Source organism: Girardinichthys multiradiatus, chromosome 20, assembly GCF_021462225.1.
Source record: "Girardinichthys multiradiatus isolate DD_20200921_A chromosome 20, DD_fGirMul_XY1, whole genome shotgun sequence".
In the NCBI taxonomy this organism is placed as follows: domain Eukaryota; kingdom Metazoa; phylum Chordata; class Actinopteri; order Cyprinodontiformes; family Goodeidae; genus Girardinichthys; species Girardinichthys multiradiatus.
In genome coordinates this window covers 27,765,080-27,784,180 of record NC_061812.1, presented here as the reverse complement: position 1 = coordinate 27,784,180, position 19,101 = coordinate 27,765,080, and the positions used below count along the sequence as shown (strand labels likewise).

The 19,101-nt window shown below is 37.0% G+C and overlaps 1 protein-coding gene across 4 annotated transcripts in view; it reads right to left on the bottom strand.

Moving 5' to 3' along the window:
- Window positions 1-629: 629 nt before the first annotated feature.
- Window positions 630-19,101, bottom strand: part of LOC124856928 (sodium-coupled neutral amino acid transporter 3-like) — a 57,441-nt gene continuing 38,969 nt past the window's right edge. For all 4 annotated transcript variants that reach the window (XM_047347896.1, XM_047347895.1, XM_047347898.1 and 1 more), the window contains 9 exons: window positions 18,536-18,618; window positions 16,329-16,387; window positions 15,831-15,977; window positions 14,026-14,105; window positions 13,619-13,719; window positions 11,819-11,943; window positions 11,575-11,719; window positions 6,556-6,659; window positions 630-4,860 (listed from right to left, as the gene is read on the bottom strand). In XM_047347896.1, coding sequence (XP_047203852.1) covers window positions 4,756-4,860; window positions 6,556-6,659; window positions 11,575-11,719; window positions 11,819-11,943; window positions 13,619-13,719; window positions 14,026-14,105; window positions 15,831-15,977; window positions 16,329-16,387; window positions 18,536-18,618 — 949 coding nt within the window. In that variant the 3' untranslated portion in view covers window positions 630-4,755. The remainder of the gene's footprint in view (window positions 4,861-6,555; window positions 6,660-11,574; window positions 11,720-11,818; window positions 11,944-13,618; window positions 13,720-14,025; window positions 14,106-15,830; window positions 15,978-16,328; window positions 16,388-18,535; window positions 18,619-19,101) is intronic.

The window sequence follows — 19,101 nt, the reverse complement described above, 5'->3', positions numbered from 1 at the left end:
GGTGCCCCCCAGGGGTGTGTTCTATCCCCACTCCTCTTCTCCCTGTACACAAATGACTGCACCTCACCGGACTCGTCCATAAAACTCCTGTAGTTTGCAGACGACTCCACTGTCATTGGACTGATCCAGGACGGTGATGAGTCTGCATACAGACAGGAGGTGGATCGGCTGGTACACTGGTGCGGTCAGAACTACCTTGAACTCAACCCACTCAAGACTGTGGAAATGGTGGTGGACTTTCGGAAAACAACCCCCCCCCCCCCCACCATCCTCAACAACACCGTGTCAGCTGTGGACCACTTCAGGTTCCTGGGAACCACCATCTCTGAGGACCTGATGTTCCTCACACAGAGACAGTTTCTTCCCCCAGGCTGTTTCTCTGATGAACATTTAATAGAGTACCAAACAACTGCATACTGAAGTTGCAAATGCACCTTTGTATATATGTATATTTAAGGACATAAAGATATATGCATAAATATATTTAAAATATATTTAAAAACCCAGAGAGCAAAGTGTACCAGAGTCAAATTCCTTGTTTGTATGTACGAACTTGGCAATAAAGCTGATTCTGATTCAGATTAAAAGAAGACAAACATTCATCATGTTTGAGAAATTAAGAAAGGAAATCATGTTACCCCATAATCTTTATTGCAACGTCATTTACAGTACAATAACTGCCAGCAACATATTAAAATATAGGGATACAAGAAAATAGACATAAATTGAAGGACAACAAGGTTTAAAAGCACTTTGAAAATGATTACATTAACTTGTTTAATCTGACTAAATCTTTAATTGCTATTTACATTATACAAACTAGATATGAATATAGAATGTAAAGGGTATACATTTATATACATTATTTATAAATGCTGGCTGATGCCATTATTTATTTAATATGTTATGCTGTTCAATCAAATGCATATTAGGAAATCACACCATCAGAGAGGCTAAACAACAATGAGGTTTCCTCAGAGATCATTTTGTATCCTCAGCTGTTCTTGCTTTATTTATTAGTTTTTACTCATCTGTTTTTTCTGTTTTTTTGCATGTTGTGAATACATATCTTTGTGCAATATTACTATTATTTTTAAATCAAATGGCCTACTTATGCTTCAGTAGATTAAAACAAGGAATGGGATAAATAAAAGCATAAATTACCTGAACATCAAACACTGAGTTATGCTACAGCAGCTGATTCAGATGATTTCTCTGCACACAAACATAAAAAGAACCAAACATATATATGATAATAAAAACGCGGGGATTAAAAGAAGTTTGCTGTGTAACAAAAGACAGACAGCACAATATTAATATATTCATACAGCACTTTTAGTAGTCTGGTGTAAGATATTTTGTCATTAAAAAAGTAATGAGGTTTAGGCAAGCCCAACAGCTTACTAACAGCTCAAAGTTAGTAGGTTTGAGTCTGCCAAGAAGCAGCGAGGAAGACAGACAGATGATGATAAACCACTCACTATATAGAAAAAAAATCTAATGTGAGAAAAACAATCATCTTGCATTTTATTACTGACTCAGACTTACCCGAAATATCCAGATAAAACATGACGTTTAAAACAACAGTTCACCCAAGGCAGACGACAAACACTAGAGTTATCACATAATTTTGATCGGAGTATACTGTAGGTGGGAGTTAAATGACACAAATGCATGAAGGTAGTATGGTTCACTTACATTGGAGCCATGTTTTCTCTTCAAACAACACAGACACTCAAAAACCTCCAACAGTACATCCAATAAATTATTCATCATATTCAGGGAGCACATGACATAAGGGAGTATATTCATGATCACCTCTAAGGAATGGTAACTTTGATAGAGTTATTGCGGGTGATATTTGACAACTATTAATACGTTACTAACCCACAAGATTAGGCAGAAGAATCAAAGATTTAGTCAAACAAAATGAGCATACCCTTAAGTCACATATGTCAAATATATTTGTTTGCATTTCATCTCATTAACTGAACTACATAGTTGAGCCTTTTGAAGTAAAAGTGCTTTTGCTAACAGGCTGCTAAATAACAGACATCATATAAAGCTTGTGCTAATATTTTAGTCATTGACAGTAATCTCCTCAATTAGTGACCCTGTTGTTTGTGGGGTTTCTTTTGTGCAGTACTTGTGCAAAAACATATTCATACCCCTTGAGTTTTGTTTTTACTCTTTTTAGGTAACAACAAATTTAAGCGAATCTCAGAGGGATTTTATGTGATAGACCAACACAAAATGGAGAAAATTTAAGTAGAAAGGTTGCTTTGACAAATGAAAATCCGCATGACAATCCAAAAGCATGGCCTCCTTTTGTATTCAGTTACTCTGATGCCCCTAAATTGAATCCTGTGCAACCAAATGTCTTTATCAGTGAACGTTTGGTCAGAGAAAACTAGGGAAAAATCAGTGTAAAAAAGTCTGAGGAGCACAGCAGGAAGGTCAGGGAGAGAGTTGTGAAGAAGTTCAAAGCAGGGTTAGGTTATGAAACAACATCTCCAACAATGAACATCTCACAGAGCACTGTTCAATCCATCATCTGAAAACAGAAACAGTATGGCTCAGCTGCTAACCGACCAAGACATGACCATCCACCTAAACTAACAGGGTGGGGAATGAGAGCATTCATCAGAGAAGAAGCCAAGACACCATAGTAACTGAAGCAGCTACAGACATGCACAGCTCAGGTGGAAGACCTGGACAACTATTAGTCTTGCACCTGGCCTTTATGGAAGAGTGGAAAAAAGAGAACCTTTGTTAAGAGGAAGCCATAAGTAGCCCTCTTTGCAATTTGGCACAAGCCATGTAGGGGGCACAGCAAACATATGGAACAAGGTGCTCCGGTCAGATGAGACCAAACTGAATTTATGTCCTACACGCTAAACTTAGTGTGTAGGAAAACTAACACTGCACCTCGCCGTGAACACAACATCCTCACCCGGAAACATGATAGTGCCAGCAGGGACCGGAGAGTTAAGTAATGGATGGAACCAAAGGATTTTCTTTCAATCCTGGAGGAAAGCCCAATAAAGGCTACTAAAGACTTGAGACCGAGCTTGACCTCCCAACAACACTGCACATACAGCCAGAGCCGCAGTGGAATTGTTTAAATCAAAGCAAATTAATTTGCTAAAATGGTCCAGTCAAAGTGCAGACCCAAACTGAATTGAGAAAATGTGACAAGAGCTGAAAATTGCTCTTCATAGTTGCTCTTCACCCAATTTGACCAAGCTTGAATTGTTTTGGAAAAAATAGTCAAAAATGTCAGAATCTAGACACGCAAAGCTAGTAGAGACATGCCCCAAAATACTTCCAGCTGTAATGCAGTGAAAGGGGGGTGCTACAAAATATTGACTCAGAAGGCCTGAATACAAAGGCATGTGACACTTTTTAAATTTTTTGTGGTAAATATTTTGAAAACCATGAATACTCACATTTCCACTTCACAGTTATGTGATTAAAGTGTATTGGTACATCACATAAAACTTTGATTGAATATACTGGCGTTTATGGTTGGCACATGACAAAAATGTGAAAAAAAAAACCCAGGGGGCATGAATAATATTGCAAGGCGCTGTATGTTTTGGTCATTTCTTATTACAACTATTAAATGATTGAAAACAGGTCATTAAATCTTCCAAGAGCACCTTCCCAGTCCTTGCTGATCATCAGCAGTCTTCTCATCACTGCAGTCATCTTGTAGATCTAAGAAATCCAACAGACGAGGTTGTCCGTACCATTTCAACCCGTCCTTTTACAAGGTAATACTGAAAATAAGGAATACCTGCACAATTGAGGCATTCTTGCATATATTGTGCTATGTTGATAGAATTTAAAATGTGCCTGCCAAGATATCCAGAACCAGCTAATCACTCTTAGCTTCTTTATCTAGTAAAAATACAAAATACATTTTTAGGCTATATCTTATGGGACAGATGTAGCTGTGCTTTACACTTTGTAGTATAACACCCTGGTCCACAGGAAGTGTTGAGAGAATGCTGAAAACCTCAAGATATAAAATAAAGAGCAGCAGCAGGAGTTAGAAGAGCATAATGTTTAGGTGGCAAACCTTAAAGAAACAGCTGCATGTCTGAACTTTGTCAGCTGAGCTAATTGGCCACGTTTATTCTCAGTAATGAGTGTTTACAGTTCTCTCATGTCATAAGCAAAAGTAGAGCCCAAAATTTTGTCTTTTGCACTTTTAAAGTGCAACAGCTGTGAAAAAATATGATTGCATAATTAATTATAAGTACAGAAATTCAAAAACAATATATATATAAATCATTTTACATTACCTGGTAAACAGGAGGCAGATCAAACTATCTGTATGATTTTTAGTTTTCATATTAAAGATCCTCTCAGGGGACAGGGGCTCGCCTTATCTTTGCTTTTTCACTTTCTCTTCACAAAACTCCAAGTGTCACCGTCAATCACAACACATCTGGCACTTCAGCAACTTAACTGTTAGCTTTCCAAGCACTTTCACTGGCCTGGATCCACCATTACTAATTGGTAGGATGTACATTATAATTTATCCCCATCAGAAGCAAAGCGTTTAAAGAGGAGAGAGTTGAGTTAACCCTCCCCCCCACTAAACGGTCATCTTTGTGGAGGATTTTCTCTACAGAAAAGGAAGGGCATCTTCAAACATCAGTGATTTGACATCAAAATACTAACATTACCAACACAAATTCAAATCAACGATATAAAAGCTGAAAAAAACAATGCAGCAGCAGGTATCTAATGACCACTGCTGGCTTTACTGCTGCCCGATGTCCAGTCAATGATGATAAAGCTGAGACTCATTATCATGAATAGGAAACCGATCCCAGCGAAACATGCGGCCTGAAAGAGAAACACAGAGAGTTCAAGGAAGAGACAAACAGATGGGAGGAAATCGTGGATGCATAACATCAAAAATGTTGTTATAGGACATTGTTGTTGATGTTATTGGGTAAGTAATATTTAGTATGATCCGAAAGCTGTGGCATTCAAAATATGTTTTTTTTTTATTAAAAATGTTTACTATAAAAATTTAATTAAAGCAGCAAAAAAAGAACATGGTTAATAAAAGATGAATACTTTTTGCTGTACCAAACATTTTCCATTTTATGACGATTTTAATTAGTCAGTGAAAATTGTAACCTGTCCATCTGCAACAACCACTGAGCCAAATTTGTGTGATTCTTGAATTTCAGTCAAAGGACGCACAAAATCATTGCATGGGTCTCCACTGGCCCCCCTGGGCTGCACTGAGGGCACCCCTGTCCTACAGCCTGAAATGCTATCAGAATAAAAGCTTGAGTCTGATAGGATTCATGTATTCACTGGTGTTGCTACAACAGATTTCAAGCTGTGTTATTGTGTTGGTCAGTATTAAAATAAACAGGTTCTTCCTGTGGTTGACCTTCAACACAGCTTTGCAATCTCACCCACAGAAATGTGGGCTCTCCCAGACACAGTAGCTCTGATCTGTGACCACATGCTAATCTCCCCTAGACTTTAAATGTGTCAAGGCACTTTATCTACATTAACCGTTTGTTGCAATAAAACATGATAACTAACTACAACTTCCTTAAGCCCGACAGCCTTCTGTCGCTTAGGTCTGGCCACTGGAAATAATGTTGACTATTTATAAATCAGAGCAGAAAAGTTAGAACTGAACTGAAATGATCATTTGATGCACATGTTAGTCAAAGGATTATCTAACACAAAGTGCCTACTGATAATATCTTAGAGATATTATCTTTTTAGAACATTATATGTCCTTCACACTTAGTGGCTCCCCTAGTAAAGATGTCTAAAGGGCCTTTAAATAAAATAGCATTTATTACAGCGTTATAATCACACACTGAAAACTTTTCAGCAATTTTCTAACATTGAGCTTTAATGCTTTCTTCCCTCCCTTATACAATAATCCTCATTGTGGGTGGTAGCAAAATAATAACGGTTTTTTCATTCTCCTTTGTCACAGCTCCCATCCAATTTGTATTATTATTTTAATTATCAATTATTTTTTTTATAATGACTTCTTAAAGAAAATATTATACAAGTTTAGGCAAACTGTTACTTACTTAAAAAGCTAAGGGCACATCTACTTTACTTTAATCACATGCTCTTTTGTCTTTCCCATGTTGGAGAGTGCCTAAAAGAAATGGGCTTCAGGCTGACATCATTAATTATACTCCAAAGAAACAGAAAGTCCTTGAAAAAAGTGAATAGTGCCTCAACATTTCGTTCGTCTTAATGAAGTAAATTTTATTTAAGTTACATTAATTTGCAAATAACTGTGTAATGTTTTTAAAACCCTTTTTTTTTTTTTACTGTATGACGTTTGAATAGCTGTACTCGAATTAAAGTTTGGATTTAACATATCTTTTAGAGCACACAATTATGCTACTGTAATACAATACATTTATTTTTAGGCTTTTTAAATACATTAAGAGTGAATTCCATTAAATGTTTAGGTCCTGTTTCCTTAGTTGAACTGATGTAAAGGAAGAATAGTGGACTGAAACAATATTTCCAAGAGATTCTCACCAGGATTTTTGGAACTGAGCGCAGAGGCTCCTCTTCTTTGGGTACAATGCGAATATAGAAGACAGCAGGGAAAATGAAGATGAGACAGGGAGCAGACGTGGCACCTAAAAAGCACATAAAAAACATTACATTATTCATAAATCCATTCTGAGTTTACCATTACTTCCTGATATTGTTATTAGACACTGAGGAAAATGCACCACAGTTAGGGAATAAAGCGCTGGCCATATTTAGTTTTAAAGTTAAAACTATAGTTCTGAAAGGCAGAAATAAAAGGCTCTGAAACTACATAAGATCCTTTATGTTTGTGTGAACTTTTGCCAAAAATGTTAAGTGTTTTTAATTATAAAGGCAGTAAAAAAGGATAGCTTCAACAGCCTCTTTCATTATTTTCCTGCAATAGCTGCACAACTCTTCTTCAACAGAATGACATACAATGTACAAGGAATACATTATTTTGGTCAGTCATTTCATGTTTTATTATGTCTTAAAATACATGCTTTTATCCCGAAATTTTCCATAAATATGAAATATTTCATTCACAAAACAAATATTCATTCTCCTGTAAATATAATGTTTTTAAATGTTCTAAAACTTAAATTTATAAATAAAATTGGGATTAACTGATCCATAAAAACTAATTAATTCTATATGGTAGATATTTTTTATGACCATTTCAAGTACTCTATGAATAACCTATGTACAGTGTAGAAATCCTTATTAGGTCCAACATACAAAAAAAGAAATTCTAGTTTTTGTGCTTTTTGAAACCTTTTAATCTTAAGTAACTTCAAAACGTCTGAATTTTAAATTTGATCAATTTTGATTTTGATTTACTTATTAATTTTCCTTAAGCCAACTATAAGAAATGTATGCATTTCTTATGATCACTTACAGGAAATGTATGAAGATCTAACATTTAAACATTTATTTCAGATCTAAATGAAGTTAAATATTTGAAGCAGAAAACCTTTATGTCTTGGCTAAATATGTAACAAAACAAAAAAAACTATGACAAATCTAAAATTATAAATCAGAAAAAATCCTAAATTTAAAACTTCTTTCCACCTTTAGGCCAAAGCACATCAGAGAGGTATGGAGAAGCAAGACCTTTAACATATTTAAAAGCCAAGAGAATGATTTTAAAATCAATTCTTTGGCACACAGGCAGCCAGTGGAGAGAAGCCAGAACAGGTGAGATATGTTTGTGTTTGCACAGGTGCACGTACTGTTAAATTAAGAGAATGCTGAAGCACCTTTTGAATCAGTTGACAGCATTCGGTCTTTTTGAGTTCACTCCTGCTATCAATTATAGAGAATCTTATTAACAATAAATACACTTCAGCAATTCTTGAAGGATTTTCCTGTTTGGTCATTTACATCCTTTTACTAAAACACTACTTTGCAGACAGGTCACACAAGGTCAGAAGAATCTCAGTCTGGAGGAGGAAACAAAGATAAGACTGAAGGTGATCAGGGAGGCTGTCAGAAGACCAACACCAACACTGATGGAGCAGCTGGAAATTTTAACAAGTACCGGTTGTTTTCTATATGTGACAACAGCCTCTATATGTCTAGACTAGGAAGTAAGGTTTCAAGTCAGAAATATTTTCTTTCAAAGAAAATATCCAGGCCGTGCCAAAAATTCGGAAATTTTGGCAGGCCCTCCAGTTTTGTTGGACAATGTATTATGGTTTCAATTAAACAAACAGGAACCTTTGGATCCCTATTTCACACTCCTGTTTTAGCACAAATACAACACTGGGCATCACCAGGGAAAATTAGTATACCCACAGTGAAACATGGTGCTGGCAGCAAAATGCTCTAGGACTGTTTGTCTTCATATAGGTCTAGGATTCTTATAGGTGGATGAAATCATTAATAGTTCCAAATACCAGTTAGTTTAGACCCAAACCCTTTAGGTGTCCGCTGGAAAACTGAAGATGAAGAGAGATGCTCTTTTCAGCATCCCTTTGAGCCCAAACATAACTCCGAACCAGAGGTGTCAAACTCAAGTCTTCAAAGGTTAGCGTCCAACAGATTTTAGAAGTGTCTCTGGTCCAAAACACCTGAATCAAATGACTGGATTAAATCTTCAGCACGCAGTCAAGTTCCACACAGTCCTGCTAATGATCCAATGATTTCATTCAGTCGTGTTGAAGCCAAGACACAACTAAAAGTTGCAGGACACTGGCCCTTAAGGACTGTGTCGGGTTTTGGAGATGTTTGAGTTTTGTTTTGTACCTTATTCATGATTACCTTGGTTTATTTATTTTGAGTATGTTTTCTATTTGTCACTTTTTATTCTTTATTTATTCTTGGATTCTGTTCATCAGGTATTTTAGTTTATGTTCTGTAGAATTCCCTTTGGTGAGATTATTTTACTGTTCAGCTGAGCCATGCTTTGTTCACTTCTGTCTTTACCCATAATCAGCTTCATCCGGTCCACCTGCACCTTGCCAATTAGTTTCATTCTGGTTCACCTGTTTCATGCCCTACATATACTCCTCTTTTCTGTTCACTCATTGTTTGATCATTATGTGTACTAATATTTTTGTTTCAATGTCCATCGACGTTCTGTCACCCATGCTTAGTCTGTTTTGGTTTATTAATTAAACCCCTTTATTTTTCCTTGGTGCTGCCTATGTGCATTTTGCCTGTCTGCATTTGGATCCCATTCTCGAAACCATTCCAACAGACTGCAGTTTGACAACTGGGATTCAAGCCAATAAAAAACTACTGGTTTGATCAAGAAAAGAAAGATTCTAAAAATGGTCTAGCCACAGTCCAGAACTAAAACTGAAAGACTTGTGGGGGGAAAGCTGTGGACAAGACATGTACTCATAATTGTATAGATTCTCAGACCTTTTTTCAAGGTAAGACTCCTGCTAATGAAGAATGAATCCTAAAGCTGAACCAAAACATGCTTTCACAAAGTATTAGTTTAAGTGTGTCCACATCCATGCAACCAGGTTATGCAGCGCTTTGTATTTTTTTCCCATGTAAGGAAATGTATGTTTTGTAGTTAAACTGTACAGAATACATTAAAGGTGGAAAAAGCTTGGAAATAATTTATCATGTGTTATCGTGTTTTTTCATTAGAAAAACCTGGGTGTGTATACTTTTTGCATTTCCTCTGTAGCAGCATAAGACTTTGTCATATCCTTGATAAAGCTGAAAAAAGCAACTTTAAACTTTCCTTCTCCTTATTTTCATACACAAGTCTGATGAACTAATAAAACAACCGATCTGCTTTGCCATTAATTAAACATAGTCACAGCAGGCAAATACAACTGAGCAGTACAAATTAATACAGTGCCTTGCGAAAGTATTCGGCCCCCATGGAACCTTTCAACCTCTTGCCACATTTCAGGCTTCAAACATAAAGATATAAAATTCAAATTTTTTGTGAAGAATCAACAAGTGGGACACAATCGTGAAGTGGAATGAAATTTATTGGATGTGTCAAACTTTTTTAACAAATAAAAAACAGAAAAGTGGGGTGTGCAATATTATTTGTCCCCCTTGCATTAACACTTTGTAGCGCCACCCTTTGCTGCAATTACAGCTGCAAGTCTCTTGGGGTTTGTCTCTATCAGTTTTCACATCGAGACACTGAAATTCTTGCCCATTCTTCATTGCAAAACAGCTGGAGCTCAGTGAGGTTGGATGGAGAGCGTTCATGAACAGCAGTCTTCAGCTCTTCCCACAGATTCTTGATTGGATTCAGGTCTGGACTTTGACTTGGCCATTCCAACACCTGGATACGTTTATTTGTGAATCATTCCAGTGTAGATTTGGCTTTATGTTTTGGATCATTGTCTTGTTGGAAGATAAATCTCCGTCCCAGTCTCAGGTCTCTTGCAGACTCCAACAGGTTTTCTTCCAGAATGGTCCTGTATTTGGCCACATCCATCTTCCCATCAACCATGATGCTGCCACCACCATGTTTGACAGTGGGGATGGTGTGTTCAGGGTGATGAGCTGTGTTGCTTTTACACCAAACATATCGTTTTGCATTGTGGCCAAACAGTTCGATTTTGGTTTCATCTGACCAGAGCACCTTCTTCCACATGTTTGGTGTGTCTCCCAGGTGGCTTGTAGCAAACTTTAAACGAGACTTTTTATGGATATCTTTGAGAAATGGCTTTCTTCTTGCCACTCTTCCATAAAGGCCAGATTTGTGCAGTGTACGACTGATTGTTGTCCTATGGACAGACTCTCCCACCTCAGCTGTAGATCTCTGCAGTTCATCCAGAGTGATCATGGGTCTCTTGGCTGCATCTCTGATCAGTCTTCTCCTTGTTTGAGATGAAAGTTTAGAAGGACGGCCGGGTCTTGGTAGATTTGCAGTGGTCTGATACTCCTTCCATTTCATTATGATTGCTTGCACAGTGCTCCTTGGGATGTTTAAAGCTTGGGAAATCTTTTTGTATCCAAATCCGGCTTTAAACTTCTCCACAACAGTATCTTGGACCTGCCTGGTGTGTTCCTTGGTCTTCATGATGCTCTCTGCGCTTTGAACAGAACCCTGAGACTATCACAGAGCAGGTGCATTTATATGGAGACTTGATTACACACAGGTGGATTCTATTTATCATCATAAATCATTTGGGACAACATTGGATCATTCAGAGATCCTCACTGAACTTCTGGAGTGAGTTTGCTGCGCTGAAAGTAAAGGGGCTGAATAATATTGCACGCCCCACTTTTCAGTTTTTTATTTGTTAAAAAAGTTTGACACATCCAATAAATTTCATTCCACTTCACGATTGTGTTCCACTTGTTGTTGATTCTTCACAAAAAATTTGAATTTTATATCTTTATGTTTGAAGCCTGAAATGTGGCAAGAGGTTGAAAAGTTTAAGGGGGCCGAATACTTTTGTAAGGCACTGTAAAAGAGTATAAAGATGAACCTCTAGTATGTTTCTATGAATTATGAATCAAGTTATTTCAAATTAGGGTTTTGAATTCCAATCTGATAATTAACATATTTTCTTTAAGATTGATTTAACCTACCAATAACCCCAAAGATGCCCAGGATATTTGGGGCAAAGATGACCAGCAGGTTGATGAACATGAGCAAAGTGATGGCAATCGCAATGTGACGAGGCCAGTAGAAGGTTTTATTGGGGAATATCATCTGCTGGATCGCTCTCCTTACCTGATCATAACAGGAACAAAACCATTTATTGCTTAATAATTTAATAACTAGTTGATGAGTCATTGTGTAAACACTGAGTGCTAAAACAATTGTACTTACAGGAAAAAGCACGATTGGTACAGTAAGTGTGACAGCAGTGAGTACAGCCACACGAACGCACAGGATTAAAGTGTCATAGGGGTCAACGCGGCTGTAGGTGTGAAGCAGCTCTGCTTCCACTTCATCTGCAAATGGCAAAAACAAGAAAAAAGAACGAGCCAAAAGAATGTAAAAATGTCAAATTAACAGAAATGATGGAGTATTTATTCATAAAAACAAGACTACATCCTTTTAAGTTCTGTCTATTTAGAGGACCTCTCCACGTACTGGCACACATGCTAAAATGTGAATAAAGCCTTAATAAAGCCACTGAAGATTCCTATTTATTCATCTTTTTCTTTTTTCTCTCAGTATGCAGGTGTGTTTGGGTTTGTCGGCACATACTCATATTCATGCACAAGTGCATGTTTGTGTATGTAGAAACATGAAAAAGTCTCCTTTTTGTACTGGTGAAGGAATGCATAGTATTGTCACTTTTTTGTGGCCTGTGAGTCTGGGTGGTGAGGGTCTTCTTTCTTGTCTTTGTACAGAAAAAAACTAAATAAAGTAAAAAAAAATTTTAAAAAGCTGCTGCCCAGTATTCCTTTAACAAAGTCTGATTTTATTCTTTCAATACTTAAATCTACAACAATTTTTCTCTTCCAAAACACTTGCAAAATTTAGATGGGTTTTCTGAATGGTTACGCAGAAGTCAATTAAGGTTTGTAATCCTTTTCAGCATAAGCGAGCAATTAAAATAATAATTAAACTTGTACAGAGGTCAATACTTAATATTTTAAGATTTATTTTAGCAGGTTTTCCGTTAAACCCTTAAAATCATGCTAATATTATCCTTAAAGTTTGCAAAAGGCATTCATCTCTATCATTCTATTTCAATCATAATTGATCAACATGAGGTCAAAATTATATTGCTGTCAGGCACCGGACAAAATCCCTCTGTGGGCCGCAAATGGTCTGTGGGCTACAACTCTGGATACCTCTGATCTAGAGAGATATTTAGAAAAATCCCTCTTGAATTACTTCAAAAGGTGAATTTTTTTTTCTCAATAAATAAATGGATTTAAATTATAAGATGTCTTTTCAGTGTGAAACCATGCTACTGCAATAGAAAATAAATTGAATTCGAAGGCTTTTATTGATCTTTTACAGGGGGGGTCAATAATCGTGGAGGGCCTTGTGGATTCTCACTAGAGGCCACTAGAGGGCATAAAGGTACCATAATACTTGCAGTTTACAACCATTTTATTTCAACAGACTTGTTTTCAATCATTTTGGTTCTAATTCATAAAAACTAAATTTCAAAACACTTGTGTCTTGTGTACATTATGAAGAAAAAGAAATCATAATTGTTTCAAGATCTTGGTTGTGGTTTTAAAATTAACAATCTACAATGGAAGAAATTTTGGTCTACCAGAAAAAGTAATGCCTCTGTTGATTAATCCCACTCCTTGGATTATCTACAAAGCTTGGTTTATTAACAATTAACTGCAAAAAGCTGATCTGATTTGATCTTACTAATGAAAACGTGAAGTGTAATGGTAATAGTGCTTTCTCTTTGTACTCGGATGTCGGATATTTCAAGTTCTCAGTCGGAAAAAGAACAACACATAAGATGGAGAAAAATACTTTATCAGCCTGTATTGCTAACGGATGCACCAAAAACAAATAGCAAATCTCACTGTTTTCCAATGTGATTCCCATCTCCGAGCTCTGACATCCGACACAAATTGAACGCAGCATTCAACCATCAATGAGTCTCTGAAGACAGACGGTCAAAAAGGGAGGAGGATGAGAACTCACCATAGAAAGTTAGGTATCCAAACAGAGCAGCCAGGAAGTACATGACGTACATAACTGCAATGGAGATATTGGACACATGCTGCATCTTTTTCTTGGTGGGACTGAAATCAGAAAATATCACCACGTGGTTACCCCAATGCCTTGTTAAACCAGGCCAACAAACGCTACTTTCACCTTTATCCCCGAAAAGAAATTAGCAGCTTGTTTCAGCGCGGGATTTTATATTTAGGCTAACAACATGCTACACCACACAAAGCAGTGCAGAGACATTTCAAAATATAGTGAAAGCAGTGCATGTGACTAGAATATGGCAAGCCAAGCACAAAGCACACACAGTAGCTTTCCTCTGTTTATTAATGTCTGGTCCAAAACAAAGTTAGCAGGAGGTTTCCATCATAGGAACATACTTGCGCAGCTCTGTGTAGATGGGAAGGACCTCAGGGTGGCACACAAAGGCGAACGCCAGGATTGGAATGGTGTAGGCCGTCTGTAAATGAACCCCAACAGGTCACCATAGATACAGCAGCCCTATCCCAGACGTCTTACCACCAACCTCTCACTGTACTGCCCATTATCCCCTCACACACATCACAGAGAGCTAATTGTTTCTTGTGATTAACTTGGACCTGGCAGCAGACCAGCTTTAACCTATTTAAAAAGGCCTTGCTGTCTTGTAAGCTGCTAACCAGTTTGGGACAGGTTCTAGTAGAGAGATATCAAATTTGATGGCTTCTCTGTGTGAATCAAATGCTATAGTAATTGCTGCACTTCTTCAGAGTCCAAACCGATTCTGGTCATTTTGCCCCTTTGCCATTTTGTACCCTTGTAGTTTTGGTCTTTTCTGTCTGCCATAGAACGTATCATACTAGCCAGGAGGGAGGTCATGTACCTGCTCTGACAGCGGATATTTTAAAGCAGTGCTCTACAATTTCCTCTTAGTTTACTGTAAGGCAATATTATGTGACACTAGAACTGAAACAAACGGAGATCAGATCCAGAATCAACGGCAACAGGATATAATAGAAAGTCTTCAGAATATATTATGATAAAATCTAATAAAATTATATGCAAGGTGTGGGCATTTAGTTTTCTTTTTCTTCTGCTTTTACGCTTTTGTCACTCTTAAATGTTTCAGATGATTAAATGAACATTAATATTAAAGAAAACTTCAGTAAATACAAAAAGCAGTTTTCAAATTGGGATTTTAATTATTAAAGGAAAAGTAAAGCTATCTGAACCAACCTTGTCCTATATTAAATTATAACTGTCCCTCTTGTTAAACAAACTTTTTGGAAACCTGAGTTTAAGTTTCACTAGCAACCCAGGCCTGATTACTGCCACACCAGTAGAATCAAGACATTTCTTAAATAGAACCTGTTAAAAACATGAAAAGACATCAAAAGGCAACCAATCAGGTCCCATTCAGAAGGTTACAAAAGAACCCAGAACAAGATCTACAATGCTGCAGGCCTCACTTGCGTCAGTTAAGGTCAGGGGTTTTAATTCAACAATAGGGCAAAAATGACATCCATGGGAGAGTTCCAAGGTGAAAACCACCGCTGACTGAAAAGAACACAAGCACCCACCTTATATTTACCATAAAAACATTTAAATGGTCACCACGACATTTTGGAAAATATTCTGTGGACTGAAGAAATAAGATTTCATATTTTGGGAAGGCTTGCATGCCATTACGATTGGTGTAGAGCTAACACAACATTTCAGAGAAAGAACATCATACATACAGTCAAATATTGGTGGTGGTAGTGTGATGGTCTGTGGCTAATTTGCTGTTTCAGGATCTATAGTTTTTTTTTTCTTTATAAATGACATCATATAATACTTTACTTAACTAAGTGGAGAAATAAACTGATATGCTTTGGTTTAACATGGGAAATGATCCATTCACAGGAACAAAATGAAAGTAGGAAGGGACGAACTGGCAATAGAAAATGGGGGTACACATTGGCAAGGAGGCAAACTGACCCGGGACCTCTTCAGGCAGTTCAGGTCATTCTATCTTTGAGCCCTGCATCAATCATTAAGTTACACAGGTTTGCAGGAGGTTCTGATCTGTGTTTCAAACCATGCTTTGATTGTGAGAAGGGACTGGCAACATGCTGATGACTATGACATAAGTGGGTGGCTTTCAGTGCCGATAGCAGTGCAGGTGAACTTGCAGTTTCATAGAGAGTGACATGCAGACACGTACTTGTGTATTGAGGTTGGCCATCTTGGGAATGCAGGCCAGATTGTCCCCCCCACCAGAGTCGGTGGCAGTGACATTCATCACGCCGCCAGTGCTGTTAAGAGCAAAGTCCACGAATGGACAAGGGAGATTGAACTTCTTATAAATCACCTGCGCAAAATGCAGAAAAAAGAGGTGTTAAAGCAAAACAAAAAAGCAGTGACACAGTTAATATTTGGACTGGCTGGAAATATGTCAATGAGAGGGAGCCAGATTGCTAAAAAGAGAGAAAGGGAAGGCTGCGAGTGGATTACAGCTCACACAGCCAGAACTAGGTCAGAGAAAGAAACATAGCCTGGGACTGCAGCATGCAAACATTGGTCCATAGCAGTGAGTAGGGAATACTAAAGAGCTGGTGGGAAGATCCAGTGCATATGGTCTGCATGTAACACATCAGGAACAGGAAACAACATGTGACATATATAGTGCACATTATGTACATTTCATGCTCAGAGGACTTACAGAAATTAGGAAGAAAACCATGCAGCTCAGCGAGAATCCACTGGTGTATCCCAGATATCCTGAGATATAAACACTTCATTAGCATTTAATATCATCAGAGTTCATGGCGAAGATTATTGTAGACCTAAAGGTTATTGTCTATAATACAGCGCCTTGCAAAAGTATTAAGCTACATATAGTGCTGCATTCATTTTTACATTTTGTTATGTTATAACCACAAACTTTGATGTATCATAATGAGATTTCATGTGACAGAGCAACACAAAGTAGCATATTACTGTGAGGTGGATAGAAAATCATACATGGTCTTTCATTTTTAATTATTTATATTGAATTAAATCAGCTCAAAAGATTCACCTCATACCATCAACCTATGTGTACATTAACTTCGGTATGAATACAATAATACGTTTGCAAGACATTTTAAGTTCCCATTAATCAGGGAAAGTAGCATTTTTCTGTCAAAGGCACCTTCCTTTGAGTTGCGCACTAAACTGGCCTAATATGACAGGGAATTCATTATTAGAGTGCCTCTTTTCTCAATTTCCAACCTGGATTTCGACCTTTTTTCCTCTCTTTATTTTTGTTTTTTGATGAGTTTTAACCTACAGCACACCTAAACACATAAGTCATAATAGGCTTTTGTTCTACTTGGGTAAAGTTTTATCTGTTTCACTTGATATGACTTGACTCACATATTAACGCTGCAACAAAAACGGAGGTTGTTTATTTCAAACTAAACTTTTTGGGATAAAAAACATTCCTGATTATCAGGGGAAAACAATGAGAGTTAGCACAAAGACAGGAATTGATTTGGTTAAAAACAGCTTACCAGCTAGGAATAATACTGGTGTGTAAAATGTAGTGACATCTAGTCTTGGGGTTAAGGATGATACTTTTCTTAATAACCCTATATTCTCTTTTTAGTTCAAGGTGTCAATGCAAGACTGAAACTAATGTGGCTTCTAATGATGCAGGGGAAAAACTCCTTTCGGCAACCAGTTTTAAGTTTGTCTTGTCAGAGTTTCTGTTAAAATATTTCTCTACAACACAACATGCTGTTAGAAAGAAAACCCTCTGCTGTCTCTAAACATTTTATTTCATAGTAACCAAAATACGTTTTATTTTTAAATCATTCTACGCAAATGTATTATTGTTATACATGTTTAACAGCTTGTAGAAACACCTTTACCAGCAACTTGAAGTTGTTTTCAGTTTGACTTTATTATTCTCGCTCAGTGTAGTGGAAGAAATTTTGACCAGCTCCTATTTACAACAAGTAAAGTTCATTGAAGTCCATTGTAGTTTGCAGACGGCAGGTTTGCAGTTATTTATGCACATTTCTCACAAGGTTCCAATGCATCATTTCAATCAGGTTAAGGTCTGGCCTTTGACTTGGCCATTGCAACACTGTGATTCTTATTTTTTTTAACCATTTCCTCAGCATTTGGGATCATTGTACAGATGGTAACCCAATTTGACTCTAGAATACTTTCATACACAGAGGAGTTTGTGACTGCATGGCAGCAAGGTTCTCTGACTACAATGGTTGATATGAAGTGTTAATACTGCTATGATGTTCAGTTTTCATCTGACAAGTTGATGTGCCTTAGAGTCAACTTGATCTCCACTCTGGTCATTTATGTCTAAAGGACATTGTCTTAAAAGTCTGGTCGTTATTGACATAAGTCATACTTTTCAGAGAGAGGAGACTTGTTTGGCAGCACTACCAAACTCACAAACTGAGGCCTGTTTTGCTCTTTGCATAATCTTTCCCACTATAGAATGATTGACTTCAGGTTGTTTGAATGGACCTCAAAACCCTGCCCAGATTGACAACCAGGAGCAATTGCCTCTTAAAGGTCATTGGTGATATATTTCCATCTTCACATTGAGTTAAAACACATCTGTATGAACCAGAGCAGCAAACTAGCAAAACCCCTGCTTTGATAGAGGGGGCTAACACTAATCATGATCAATTCGACAAATGCATTTGATTGACAACATATCGCTTCTACTTTCCCTCCTAAATCCTATGTAAGTCGTAAGGGTGGACTTAATTTTTACCTAGTTGTCTTTCTTGGTTCTGTATGATCCAATAGTCATAGTGGTTGATGTTTAGCAATAATCCATAACAGGTGGACCAAAGGCCCTTAAAAGAGGTGAAACTGTCCTCTTATTATAGCCATAAAATCACACACACTTACCCAGTTGTTTCATCAGAGCCAGCGGTAATATCACTGCCACAGAGACAATAATGACCAGATAGTTTCCATCCAGGTACCATTCACTGTGGAGAGGCAGACAGACACAACAATTATGCAACTGACTGGAAATTACTACAAAGGCTACAAGTGAGAAATAAGGTGATGATGTTTTAGTTGTTTTAAAATATTTTTTTGAACTTGAAAAAATGTATTTTTGGGGAAAAAGGTGTTTTTGTTTGAAAATTAAGAAACAATTCCCACAATAACTTTTATCTGGGTGGATTTCTTTTTAAATAATGAAATATATAGTTATATATAGTTTTTAACTAACTGAAAAATCATGTAATTTCCAAAATTATTAAAATATTATTCTAATAAGAATGTGTGGCCCAATAGAAAATGTTCCCAATTTTGTTTTTATTTGAAATAATTTTTAAACTTTGATCTTTGGCTTTGTGTCACATTATTTTCTGTTCCTTTGAGTTGTTAAAAAATGATTTGGCCCTCATAAATGTTTATTTGATTTGATTATTAATATGGGAGGAGGTTATTGTGCAACTTATGAC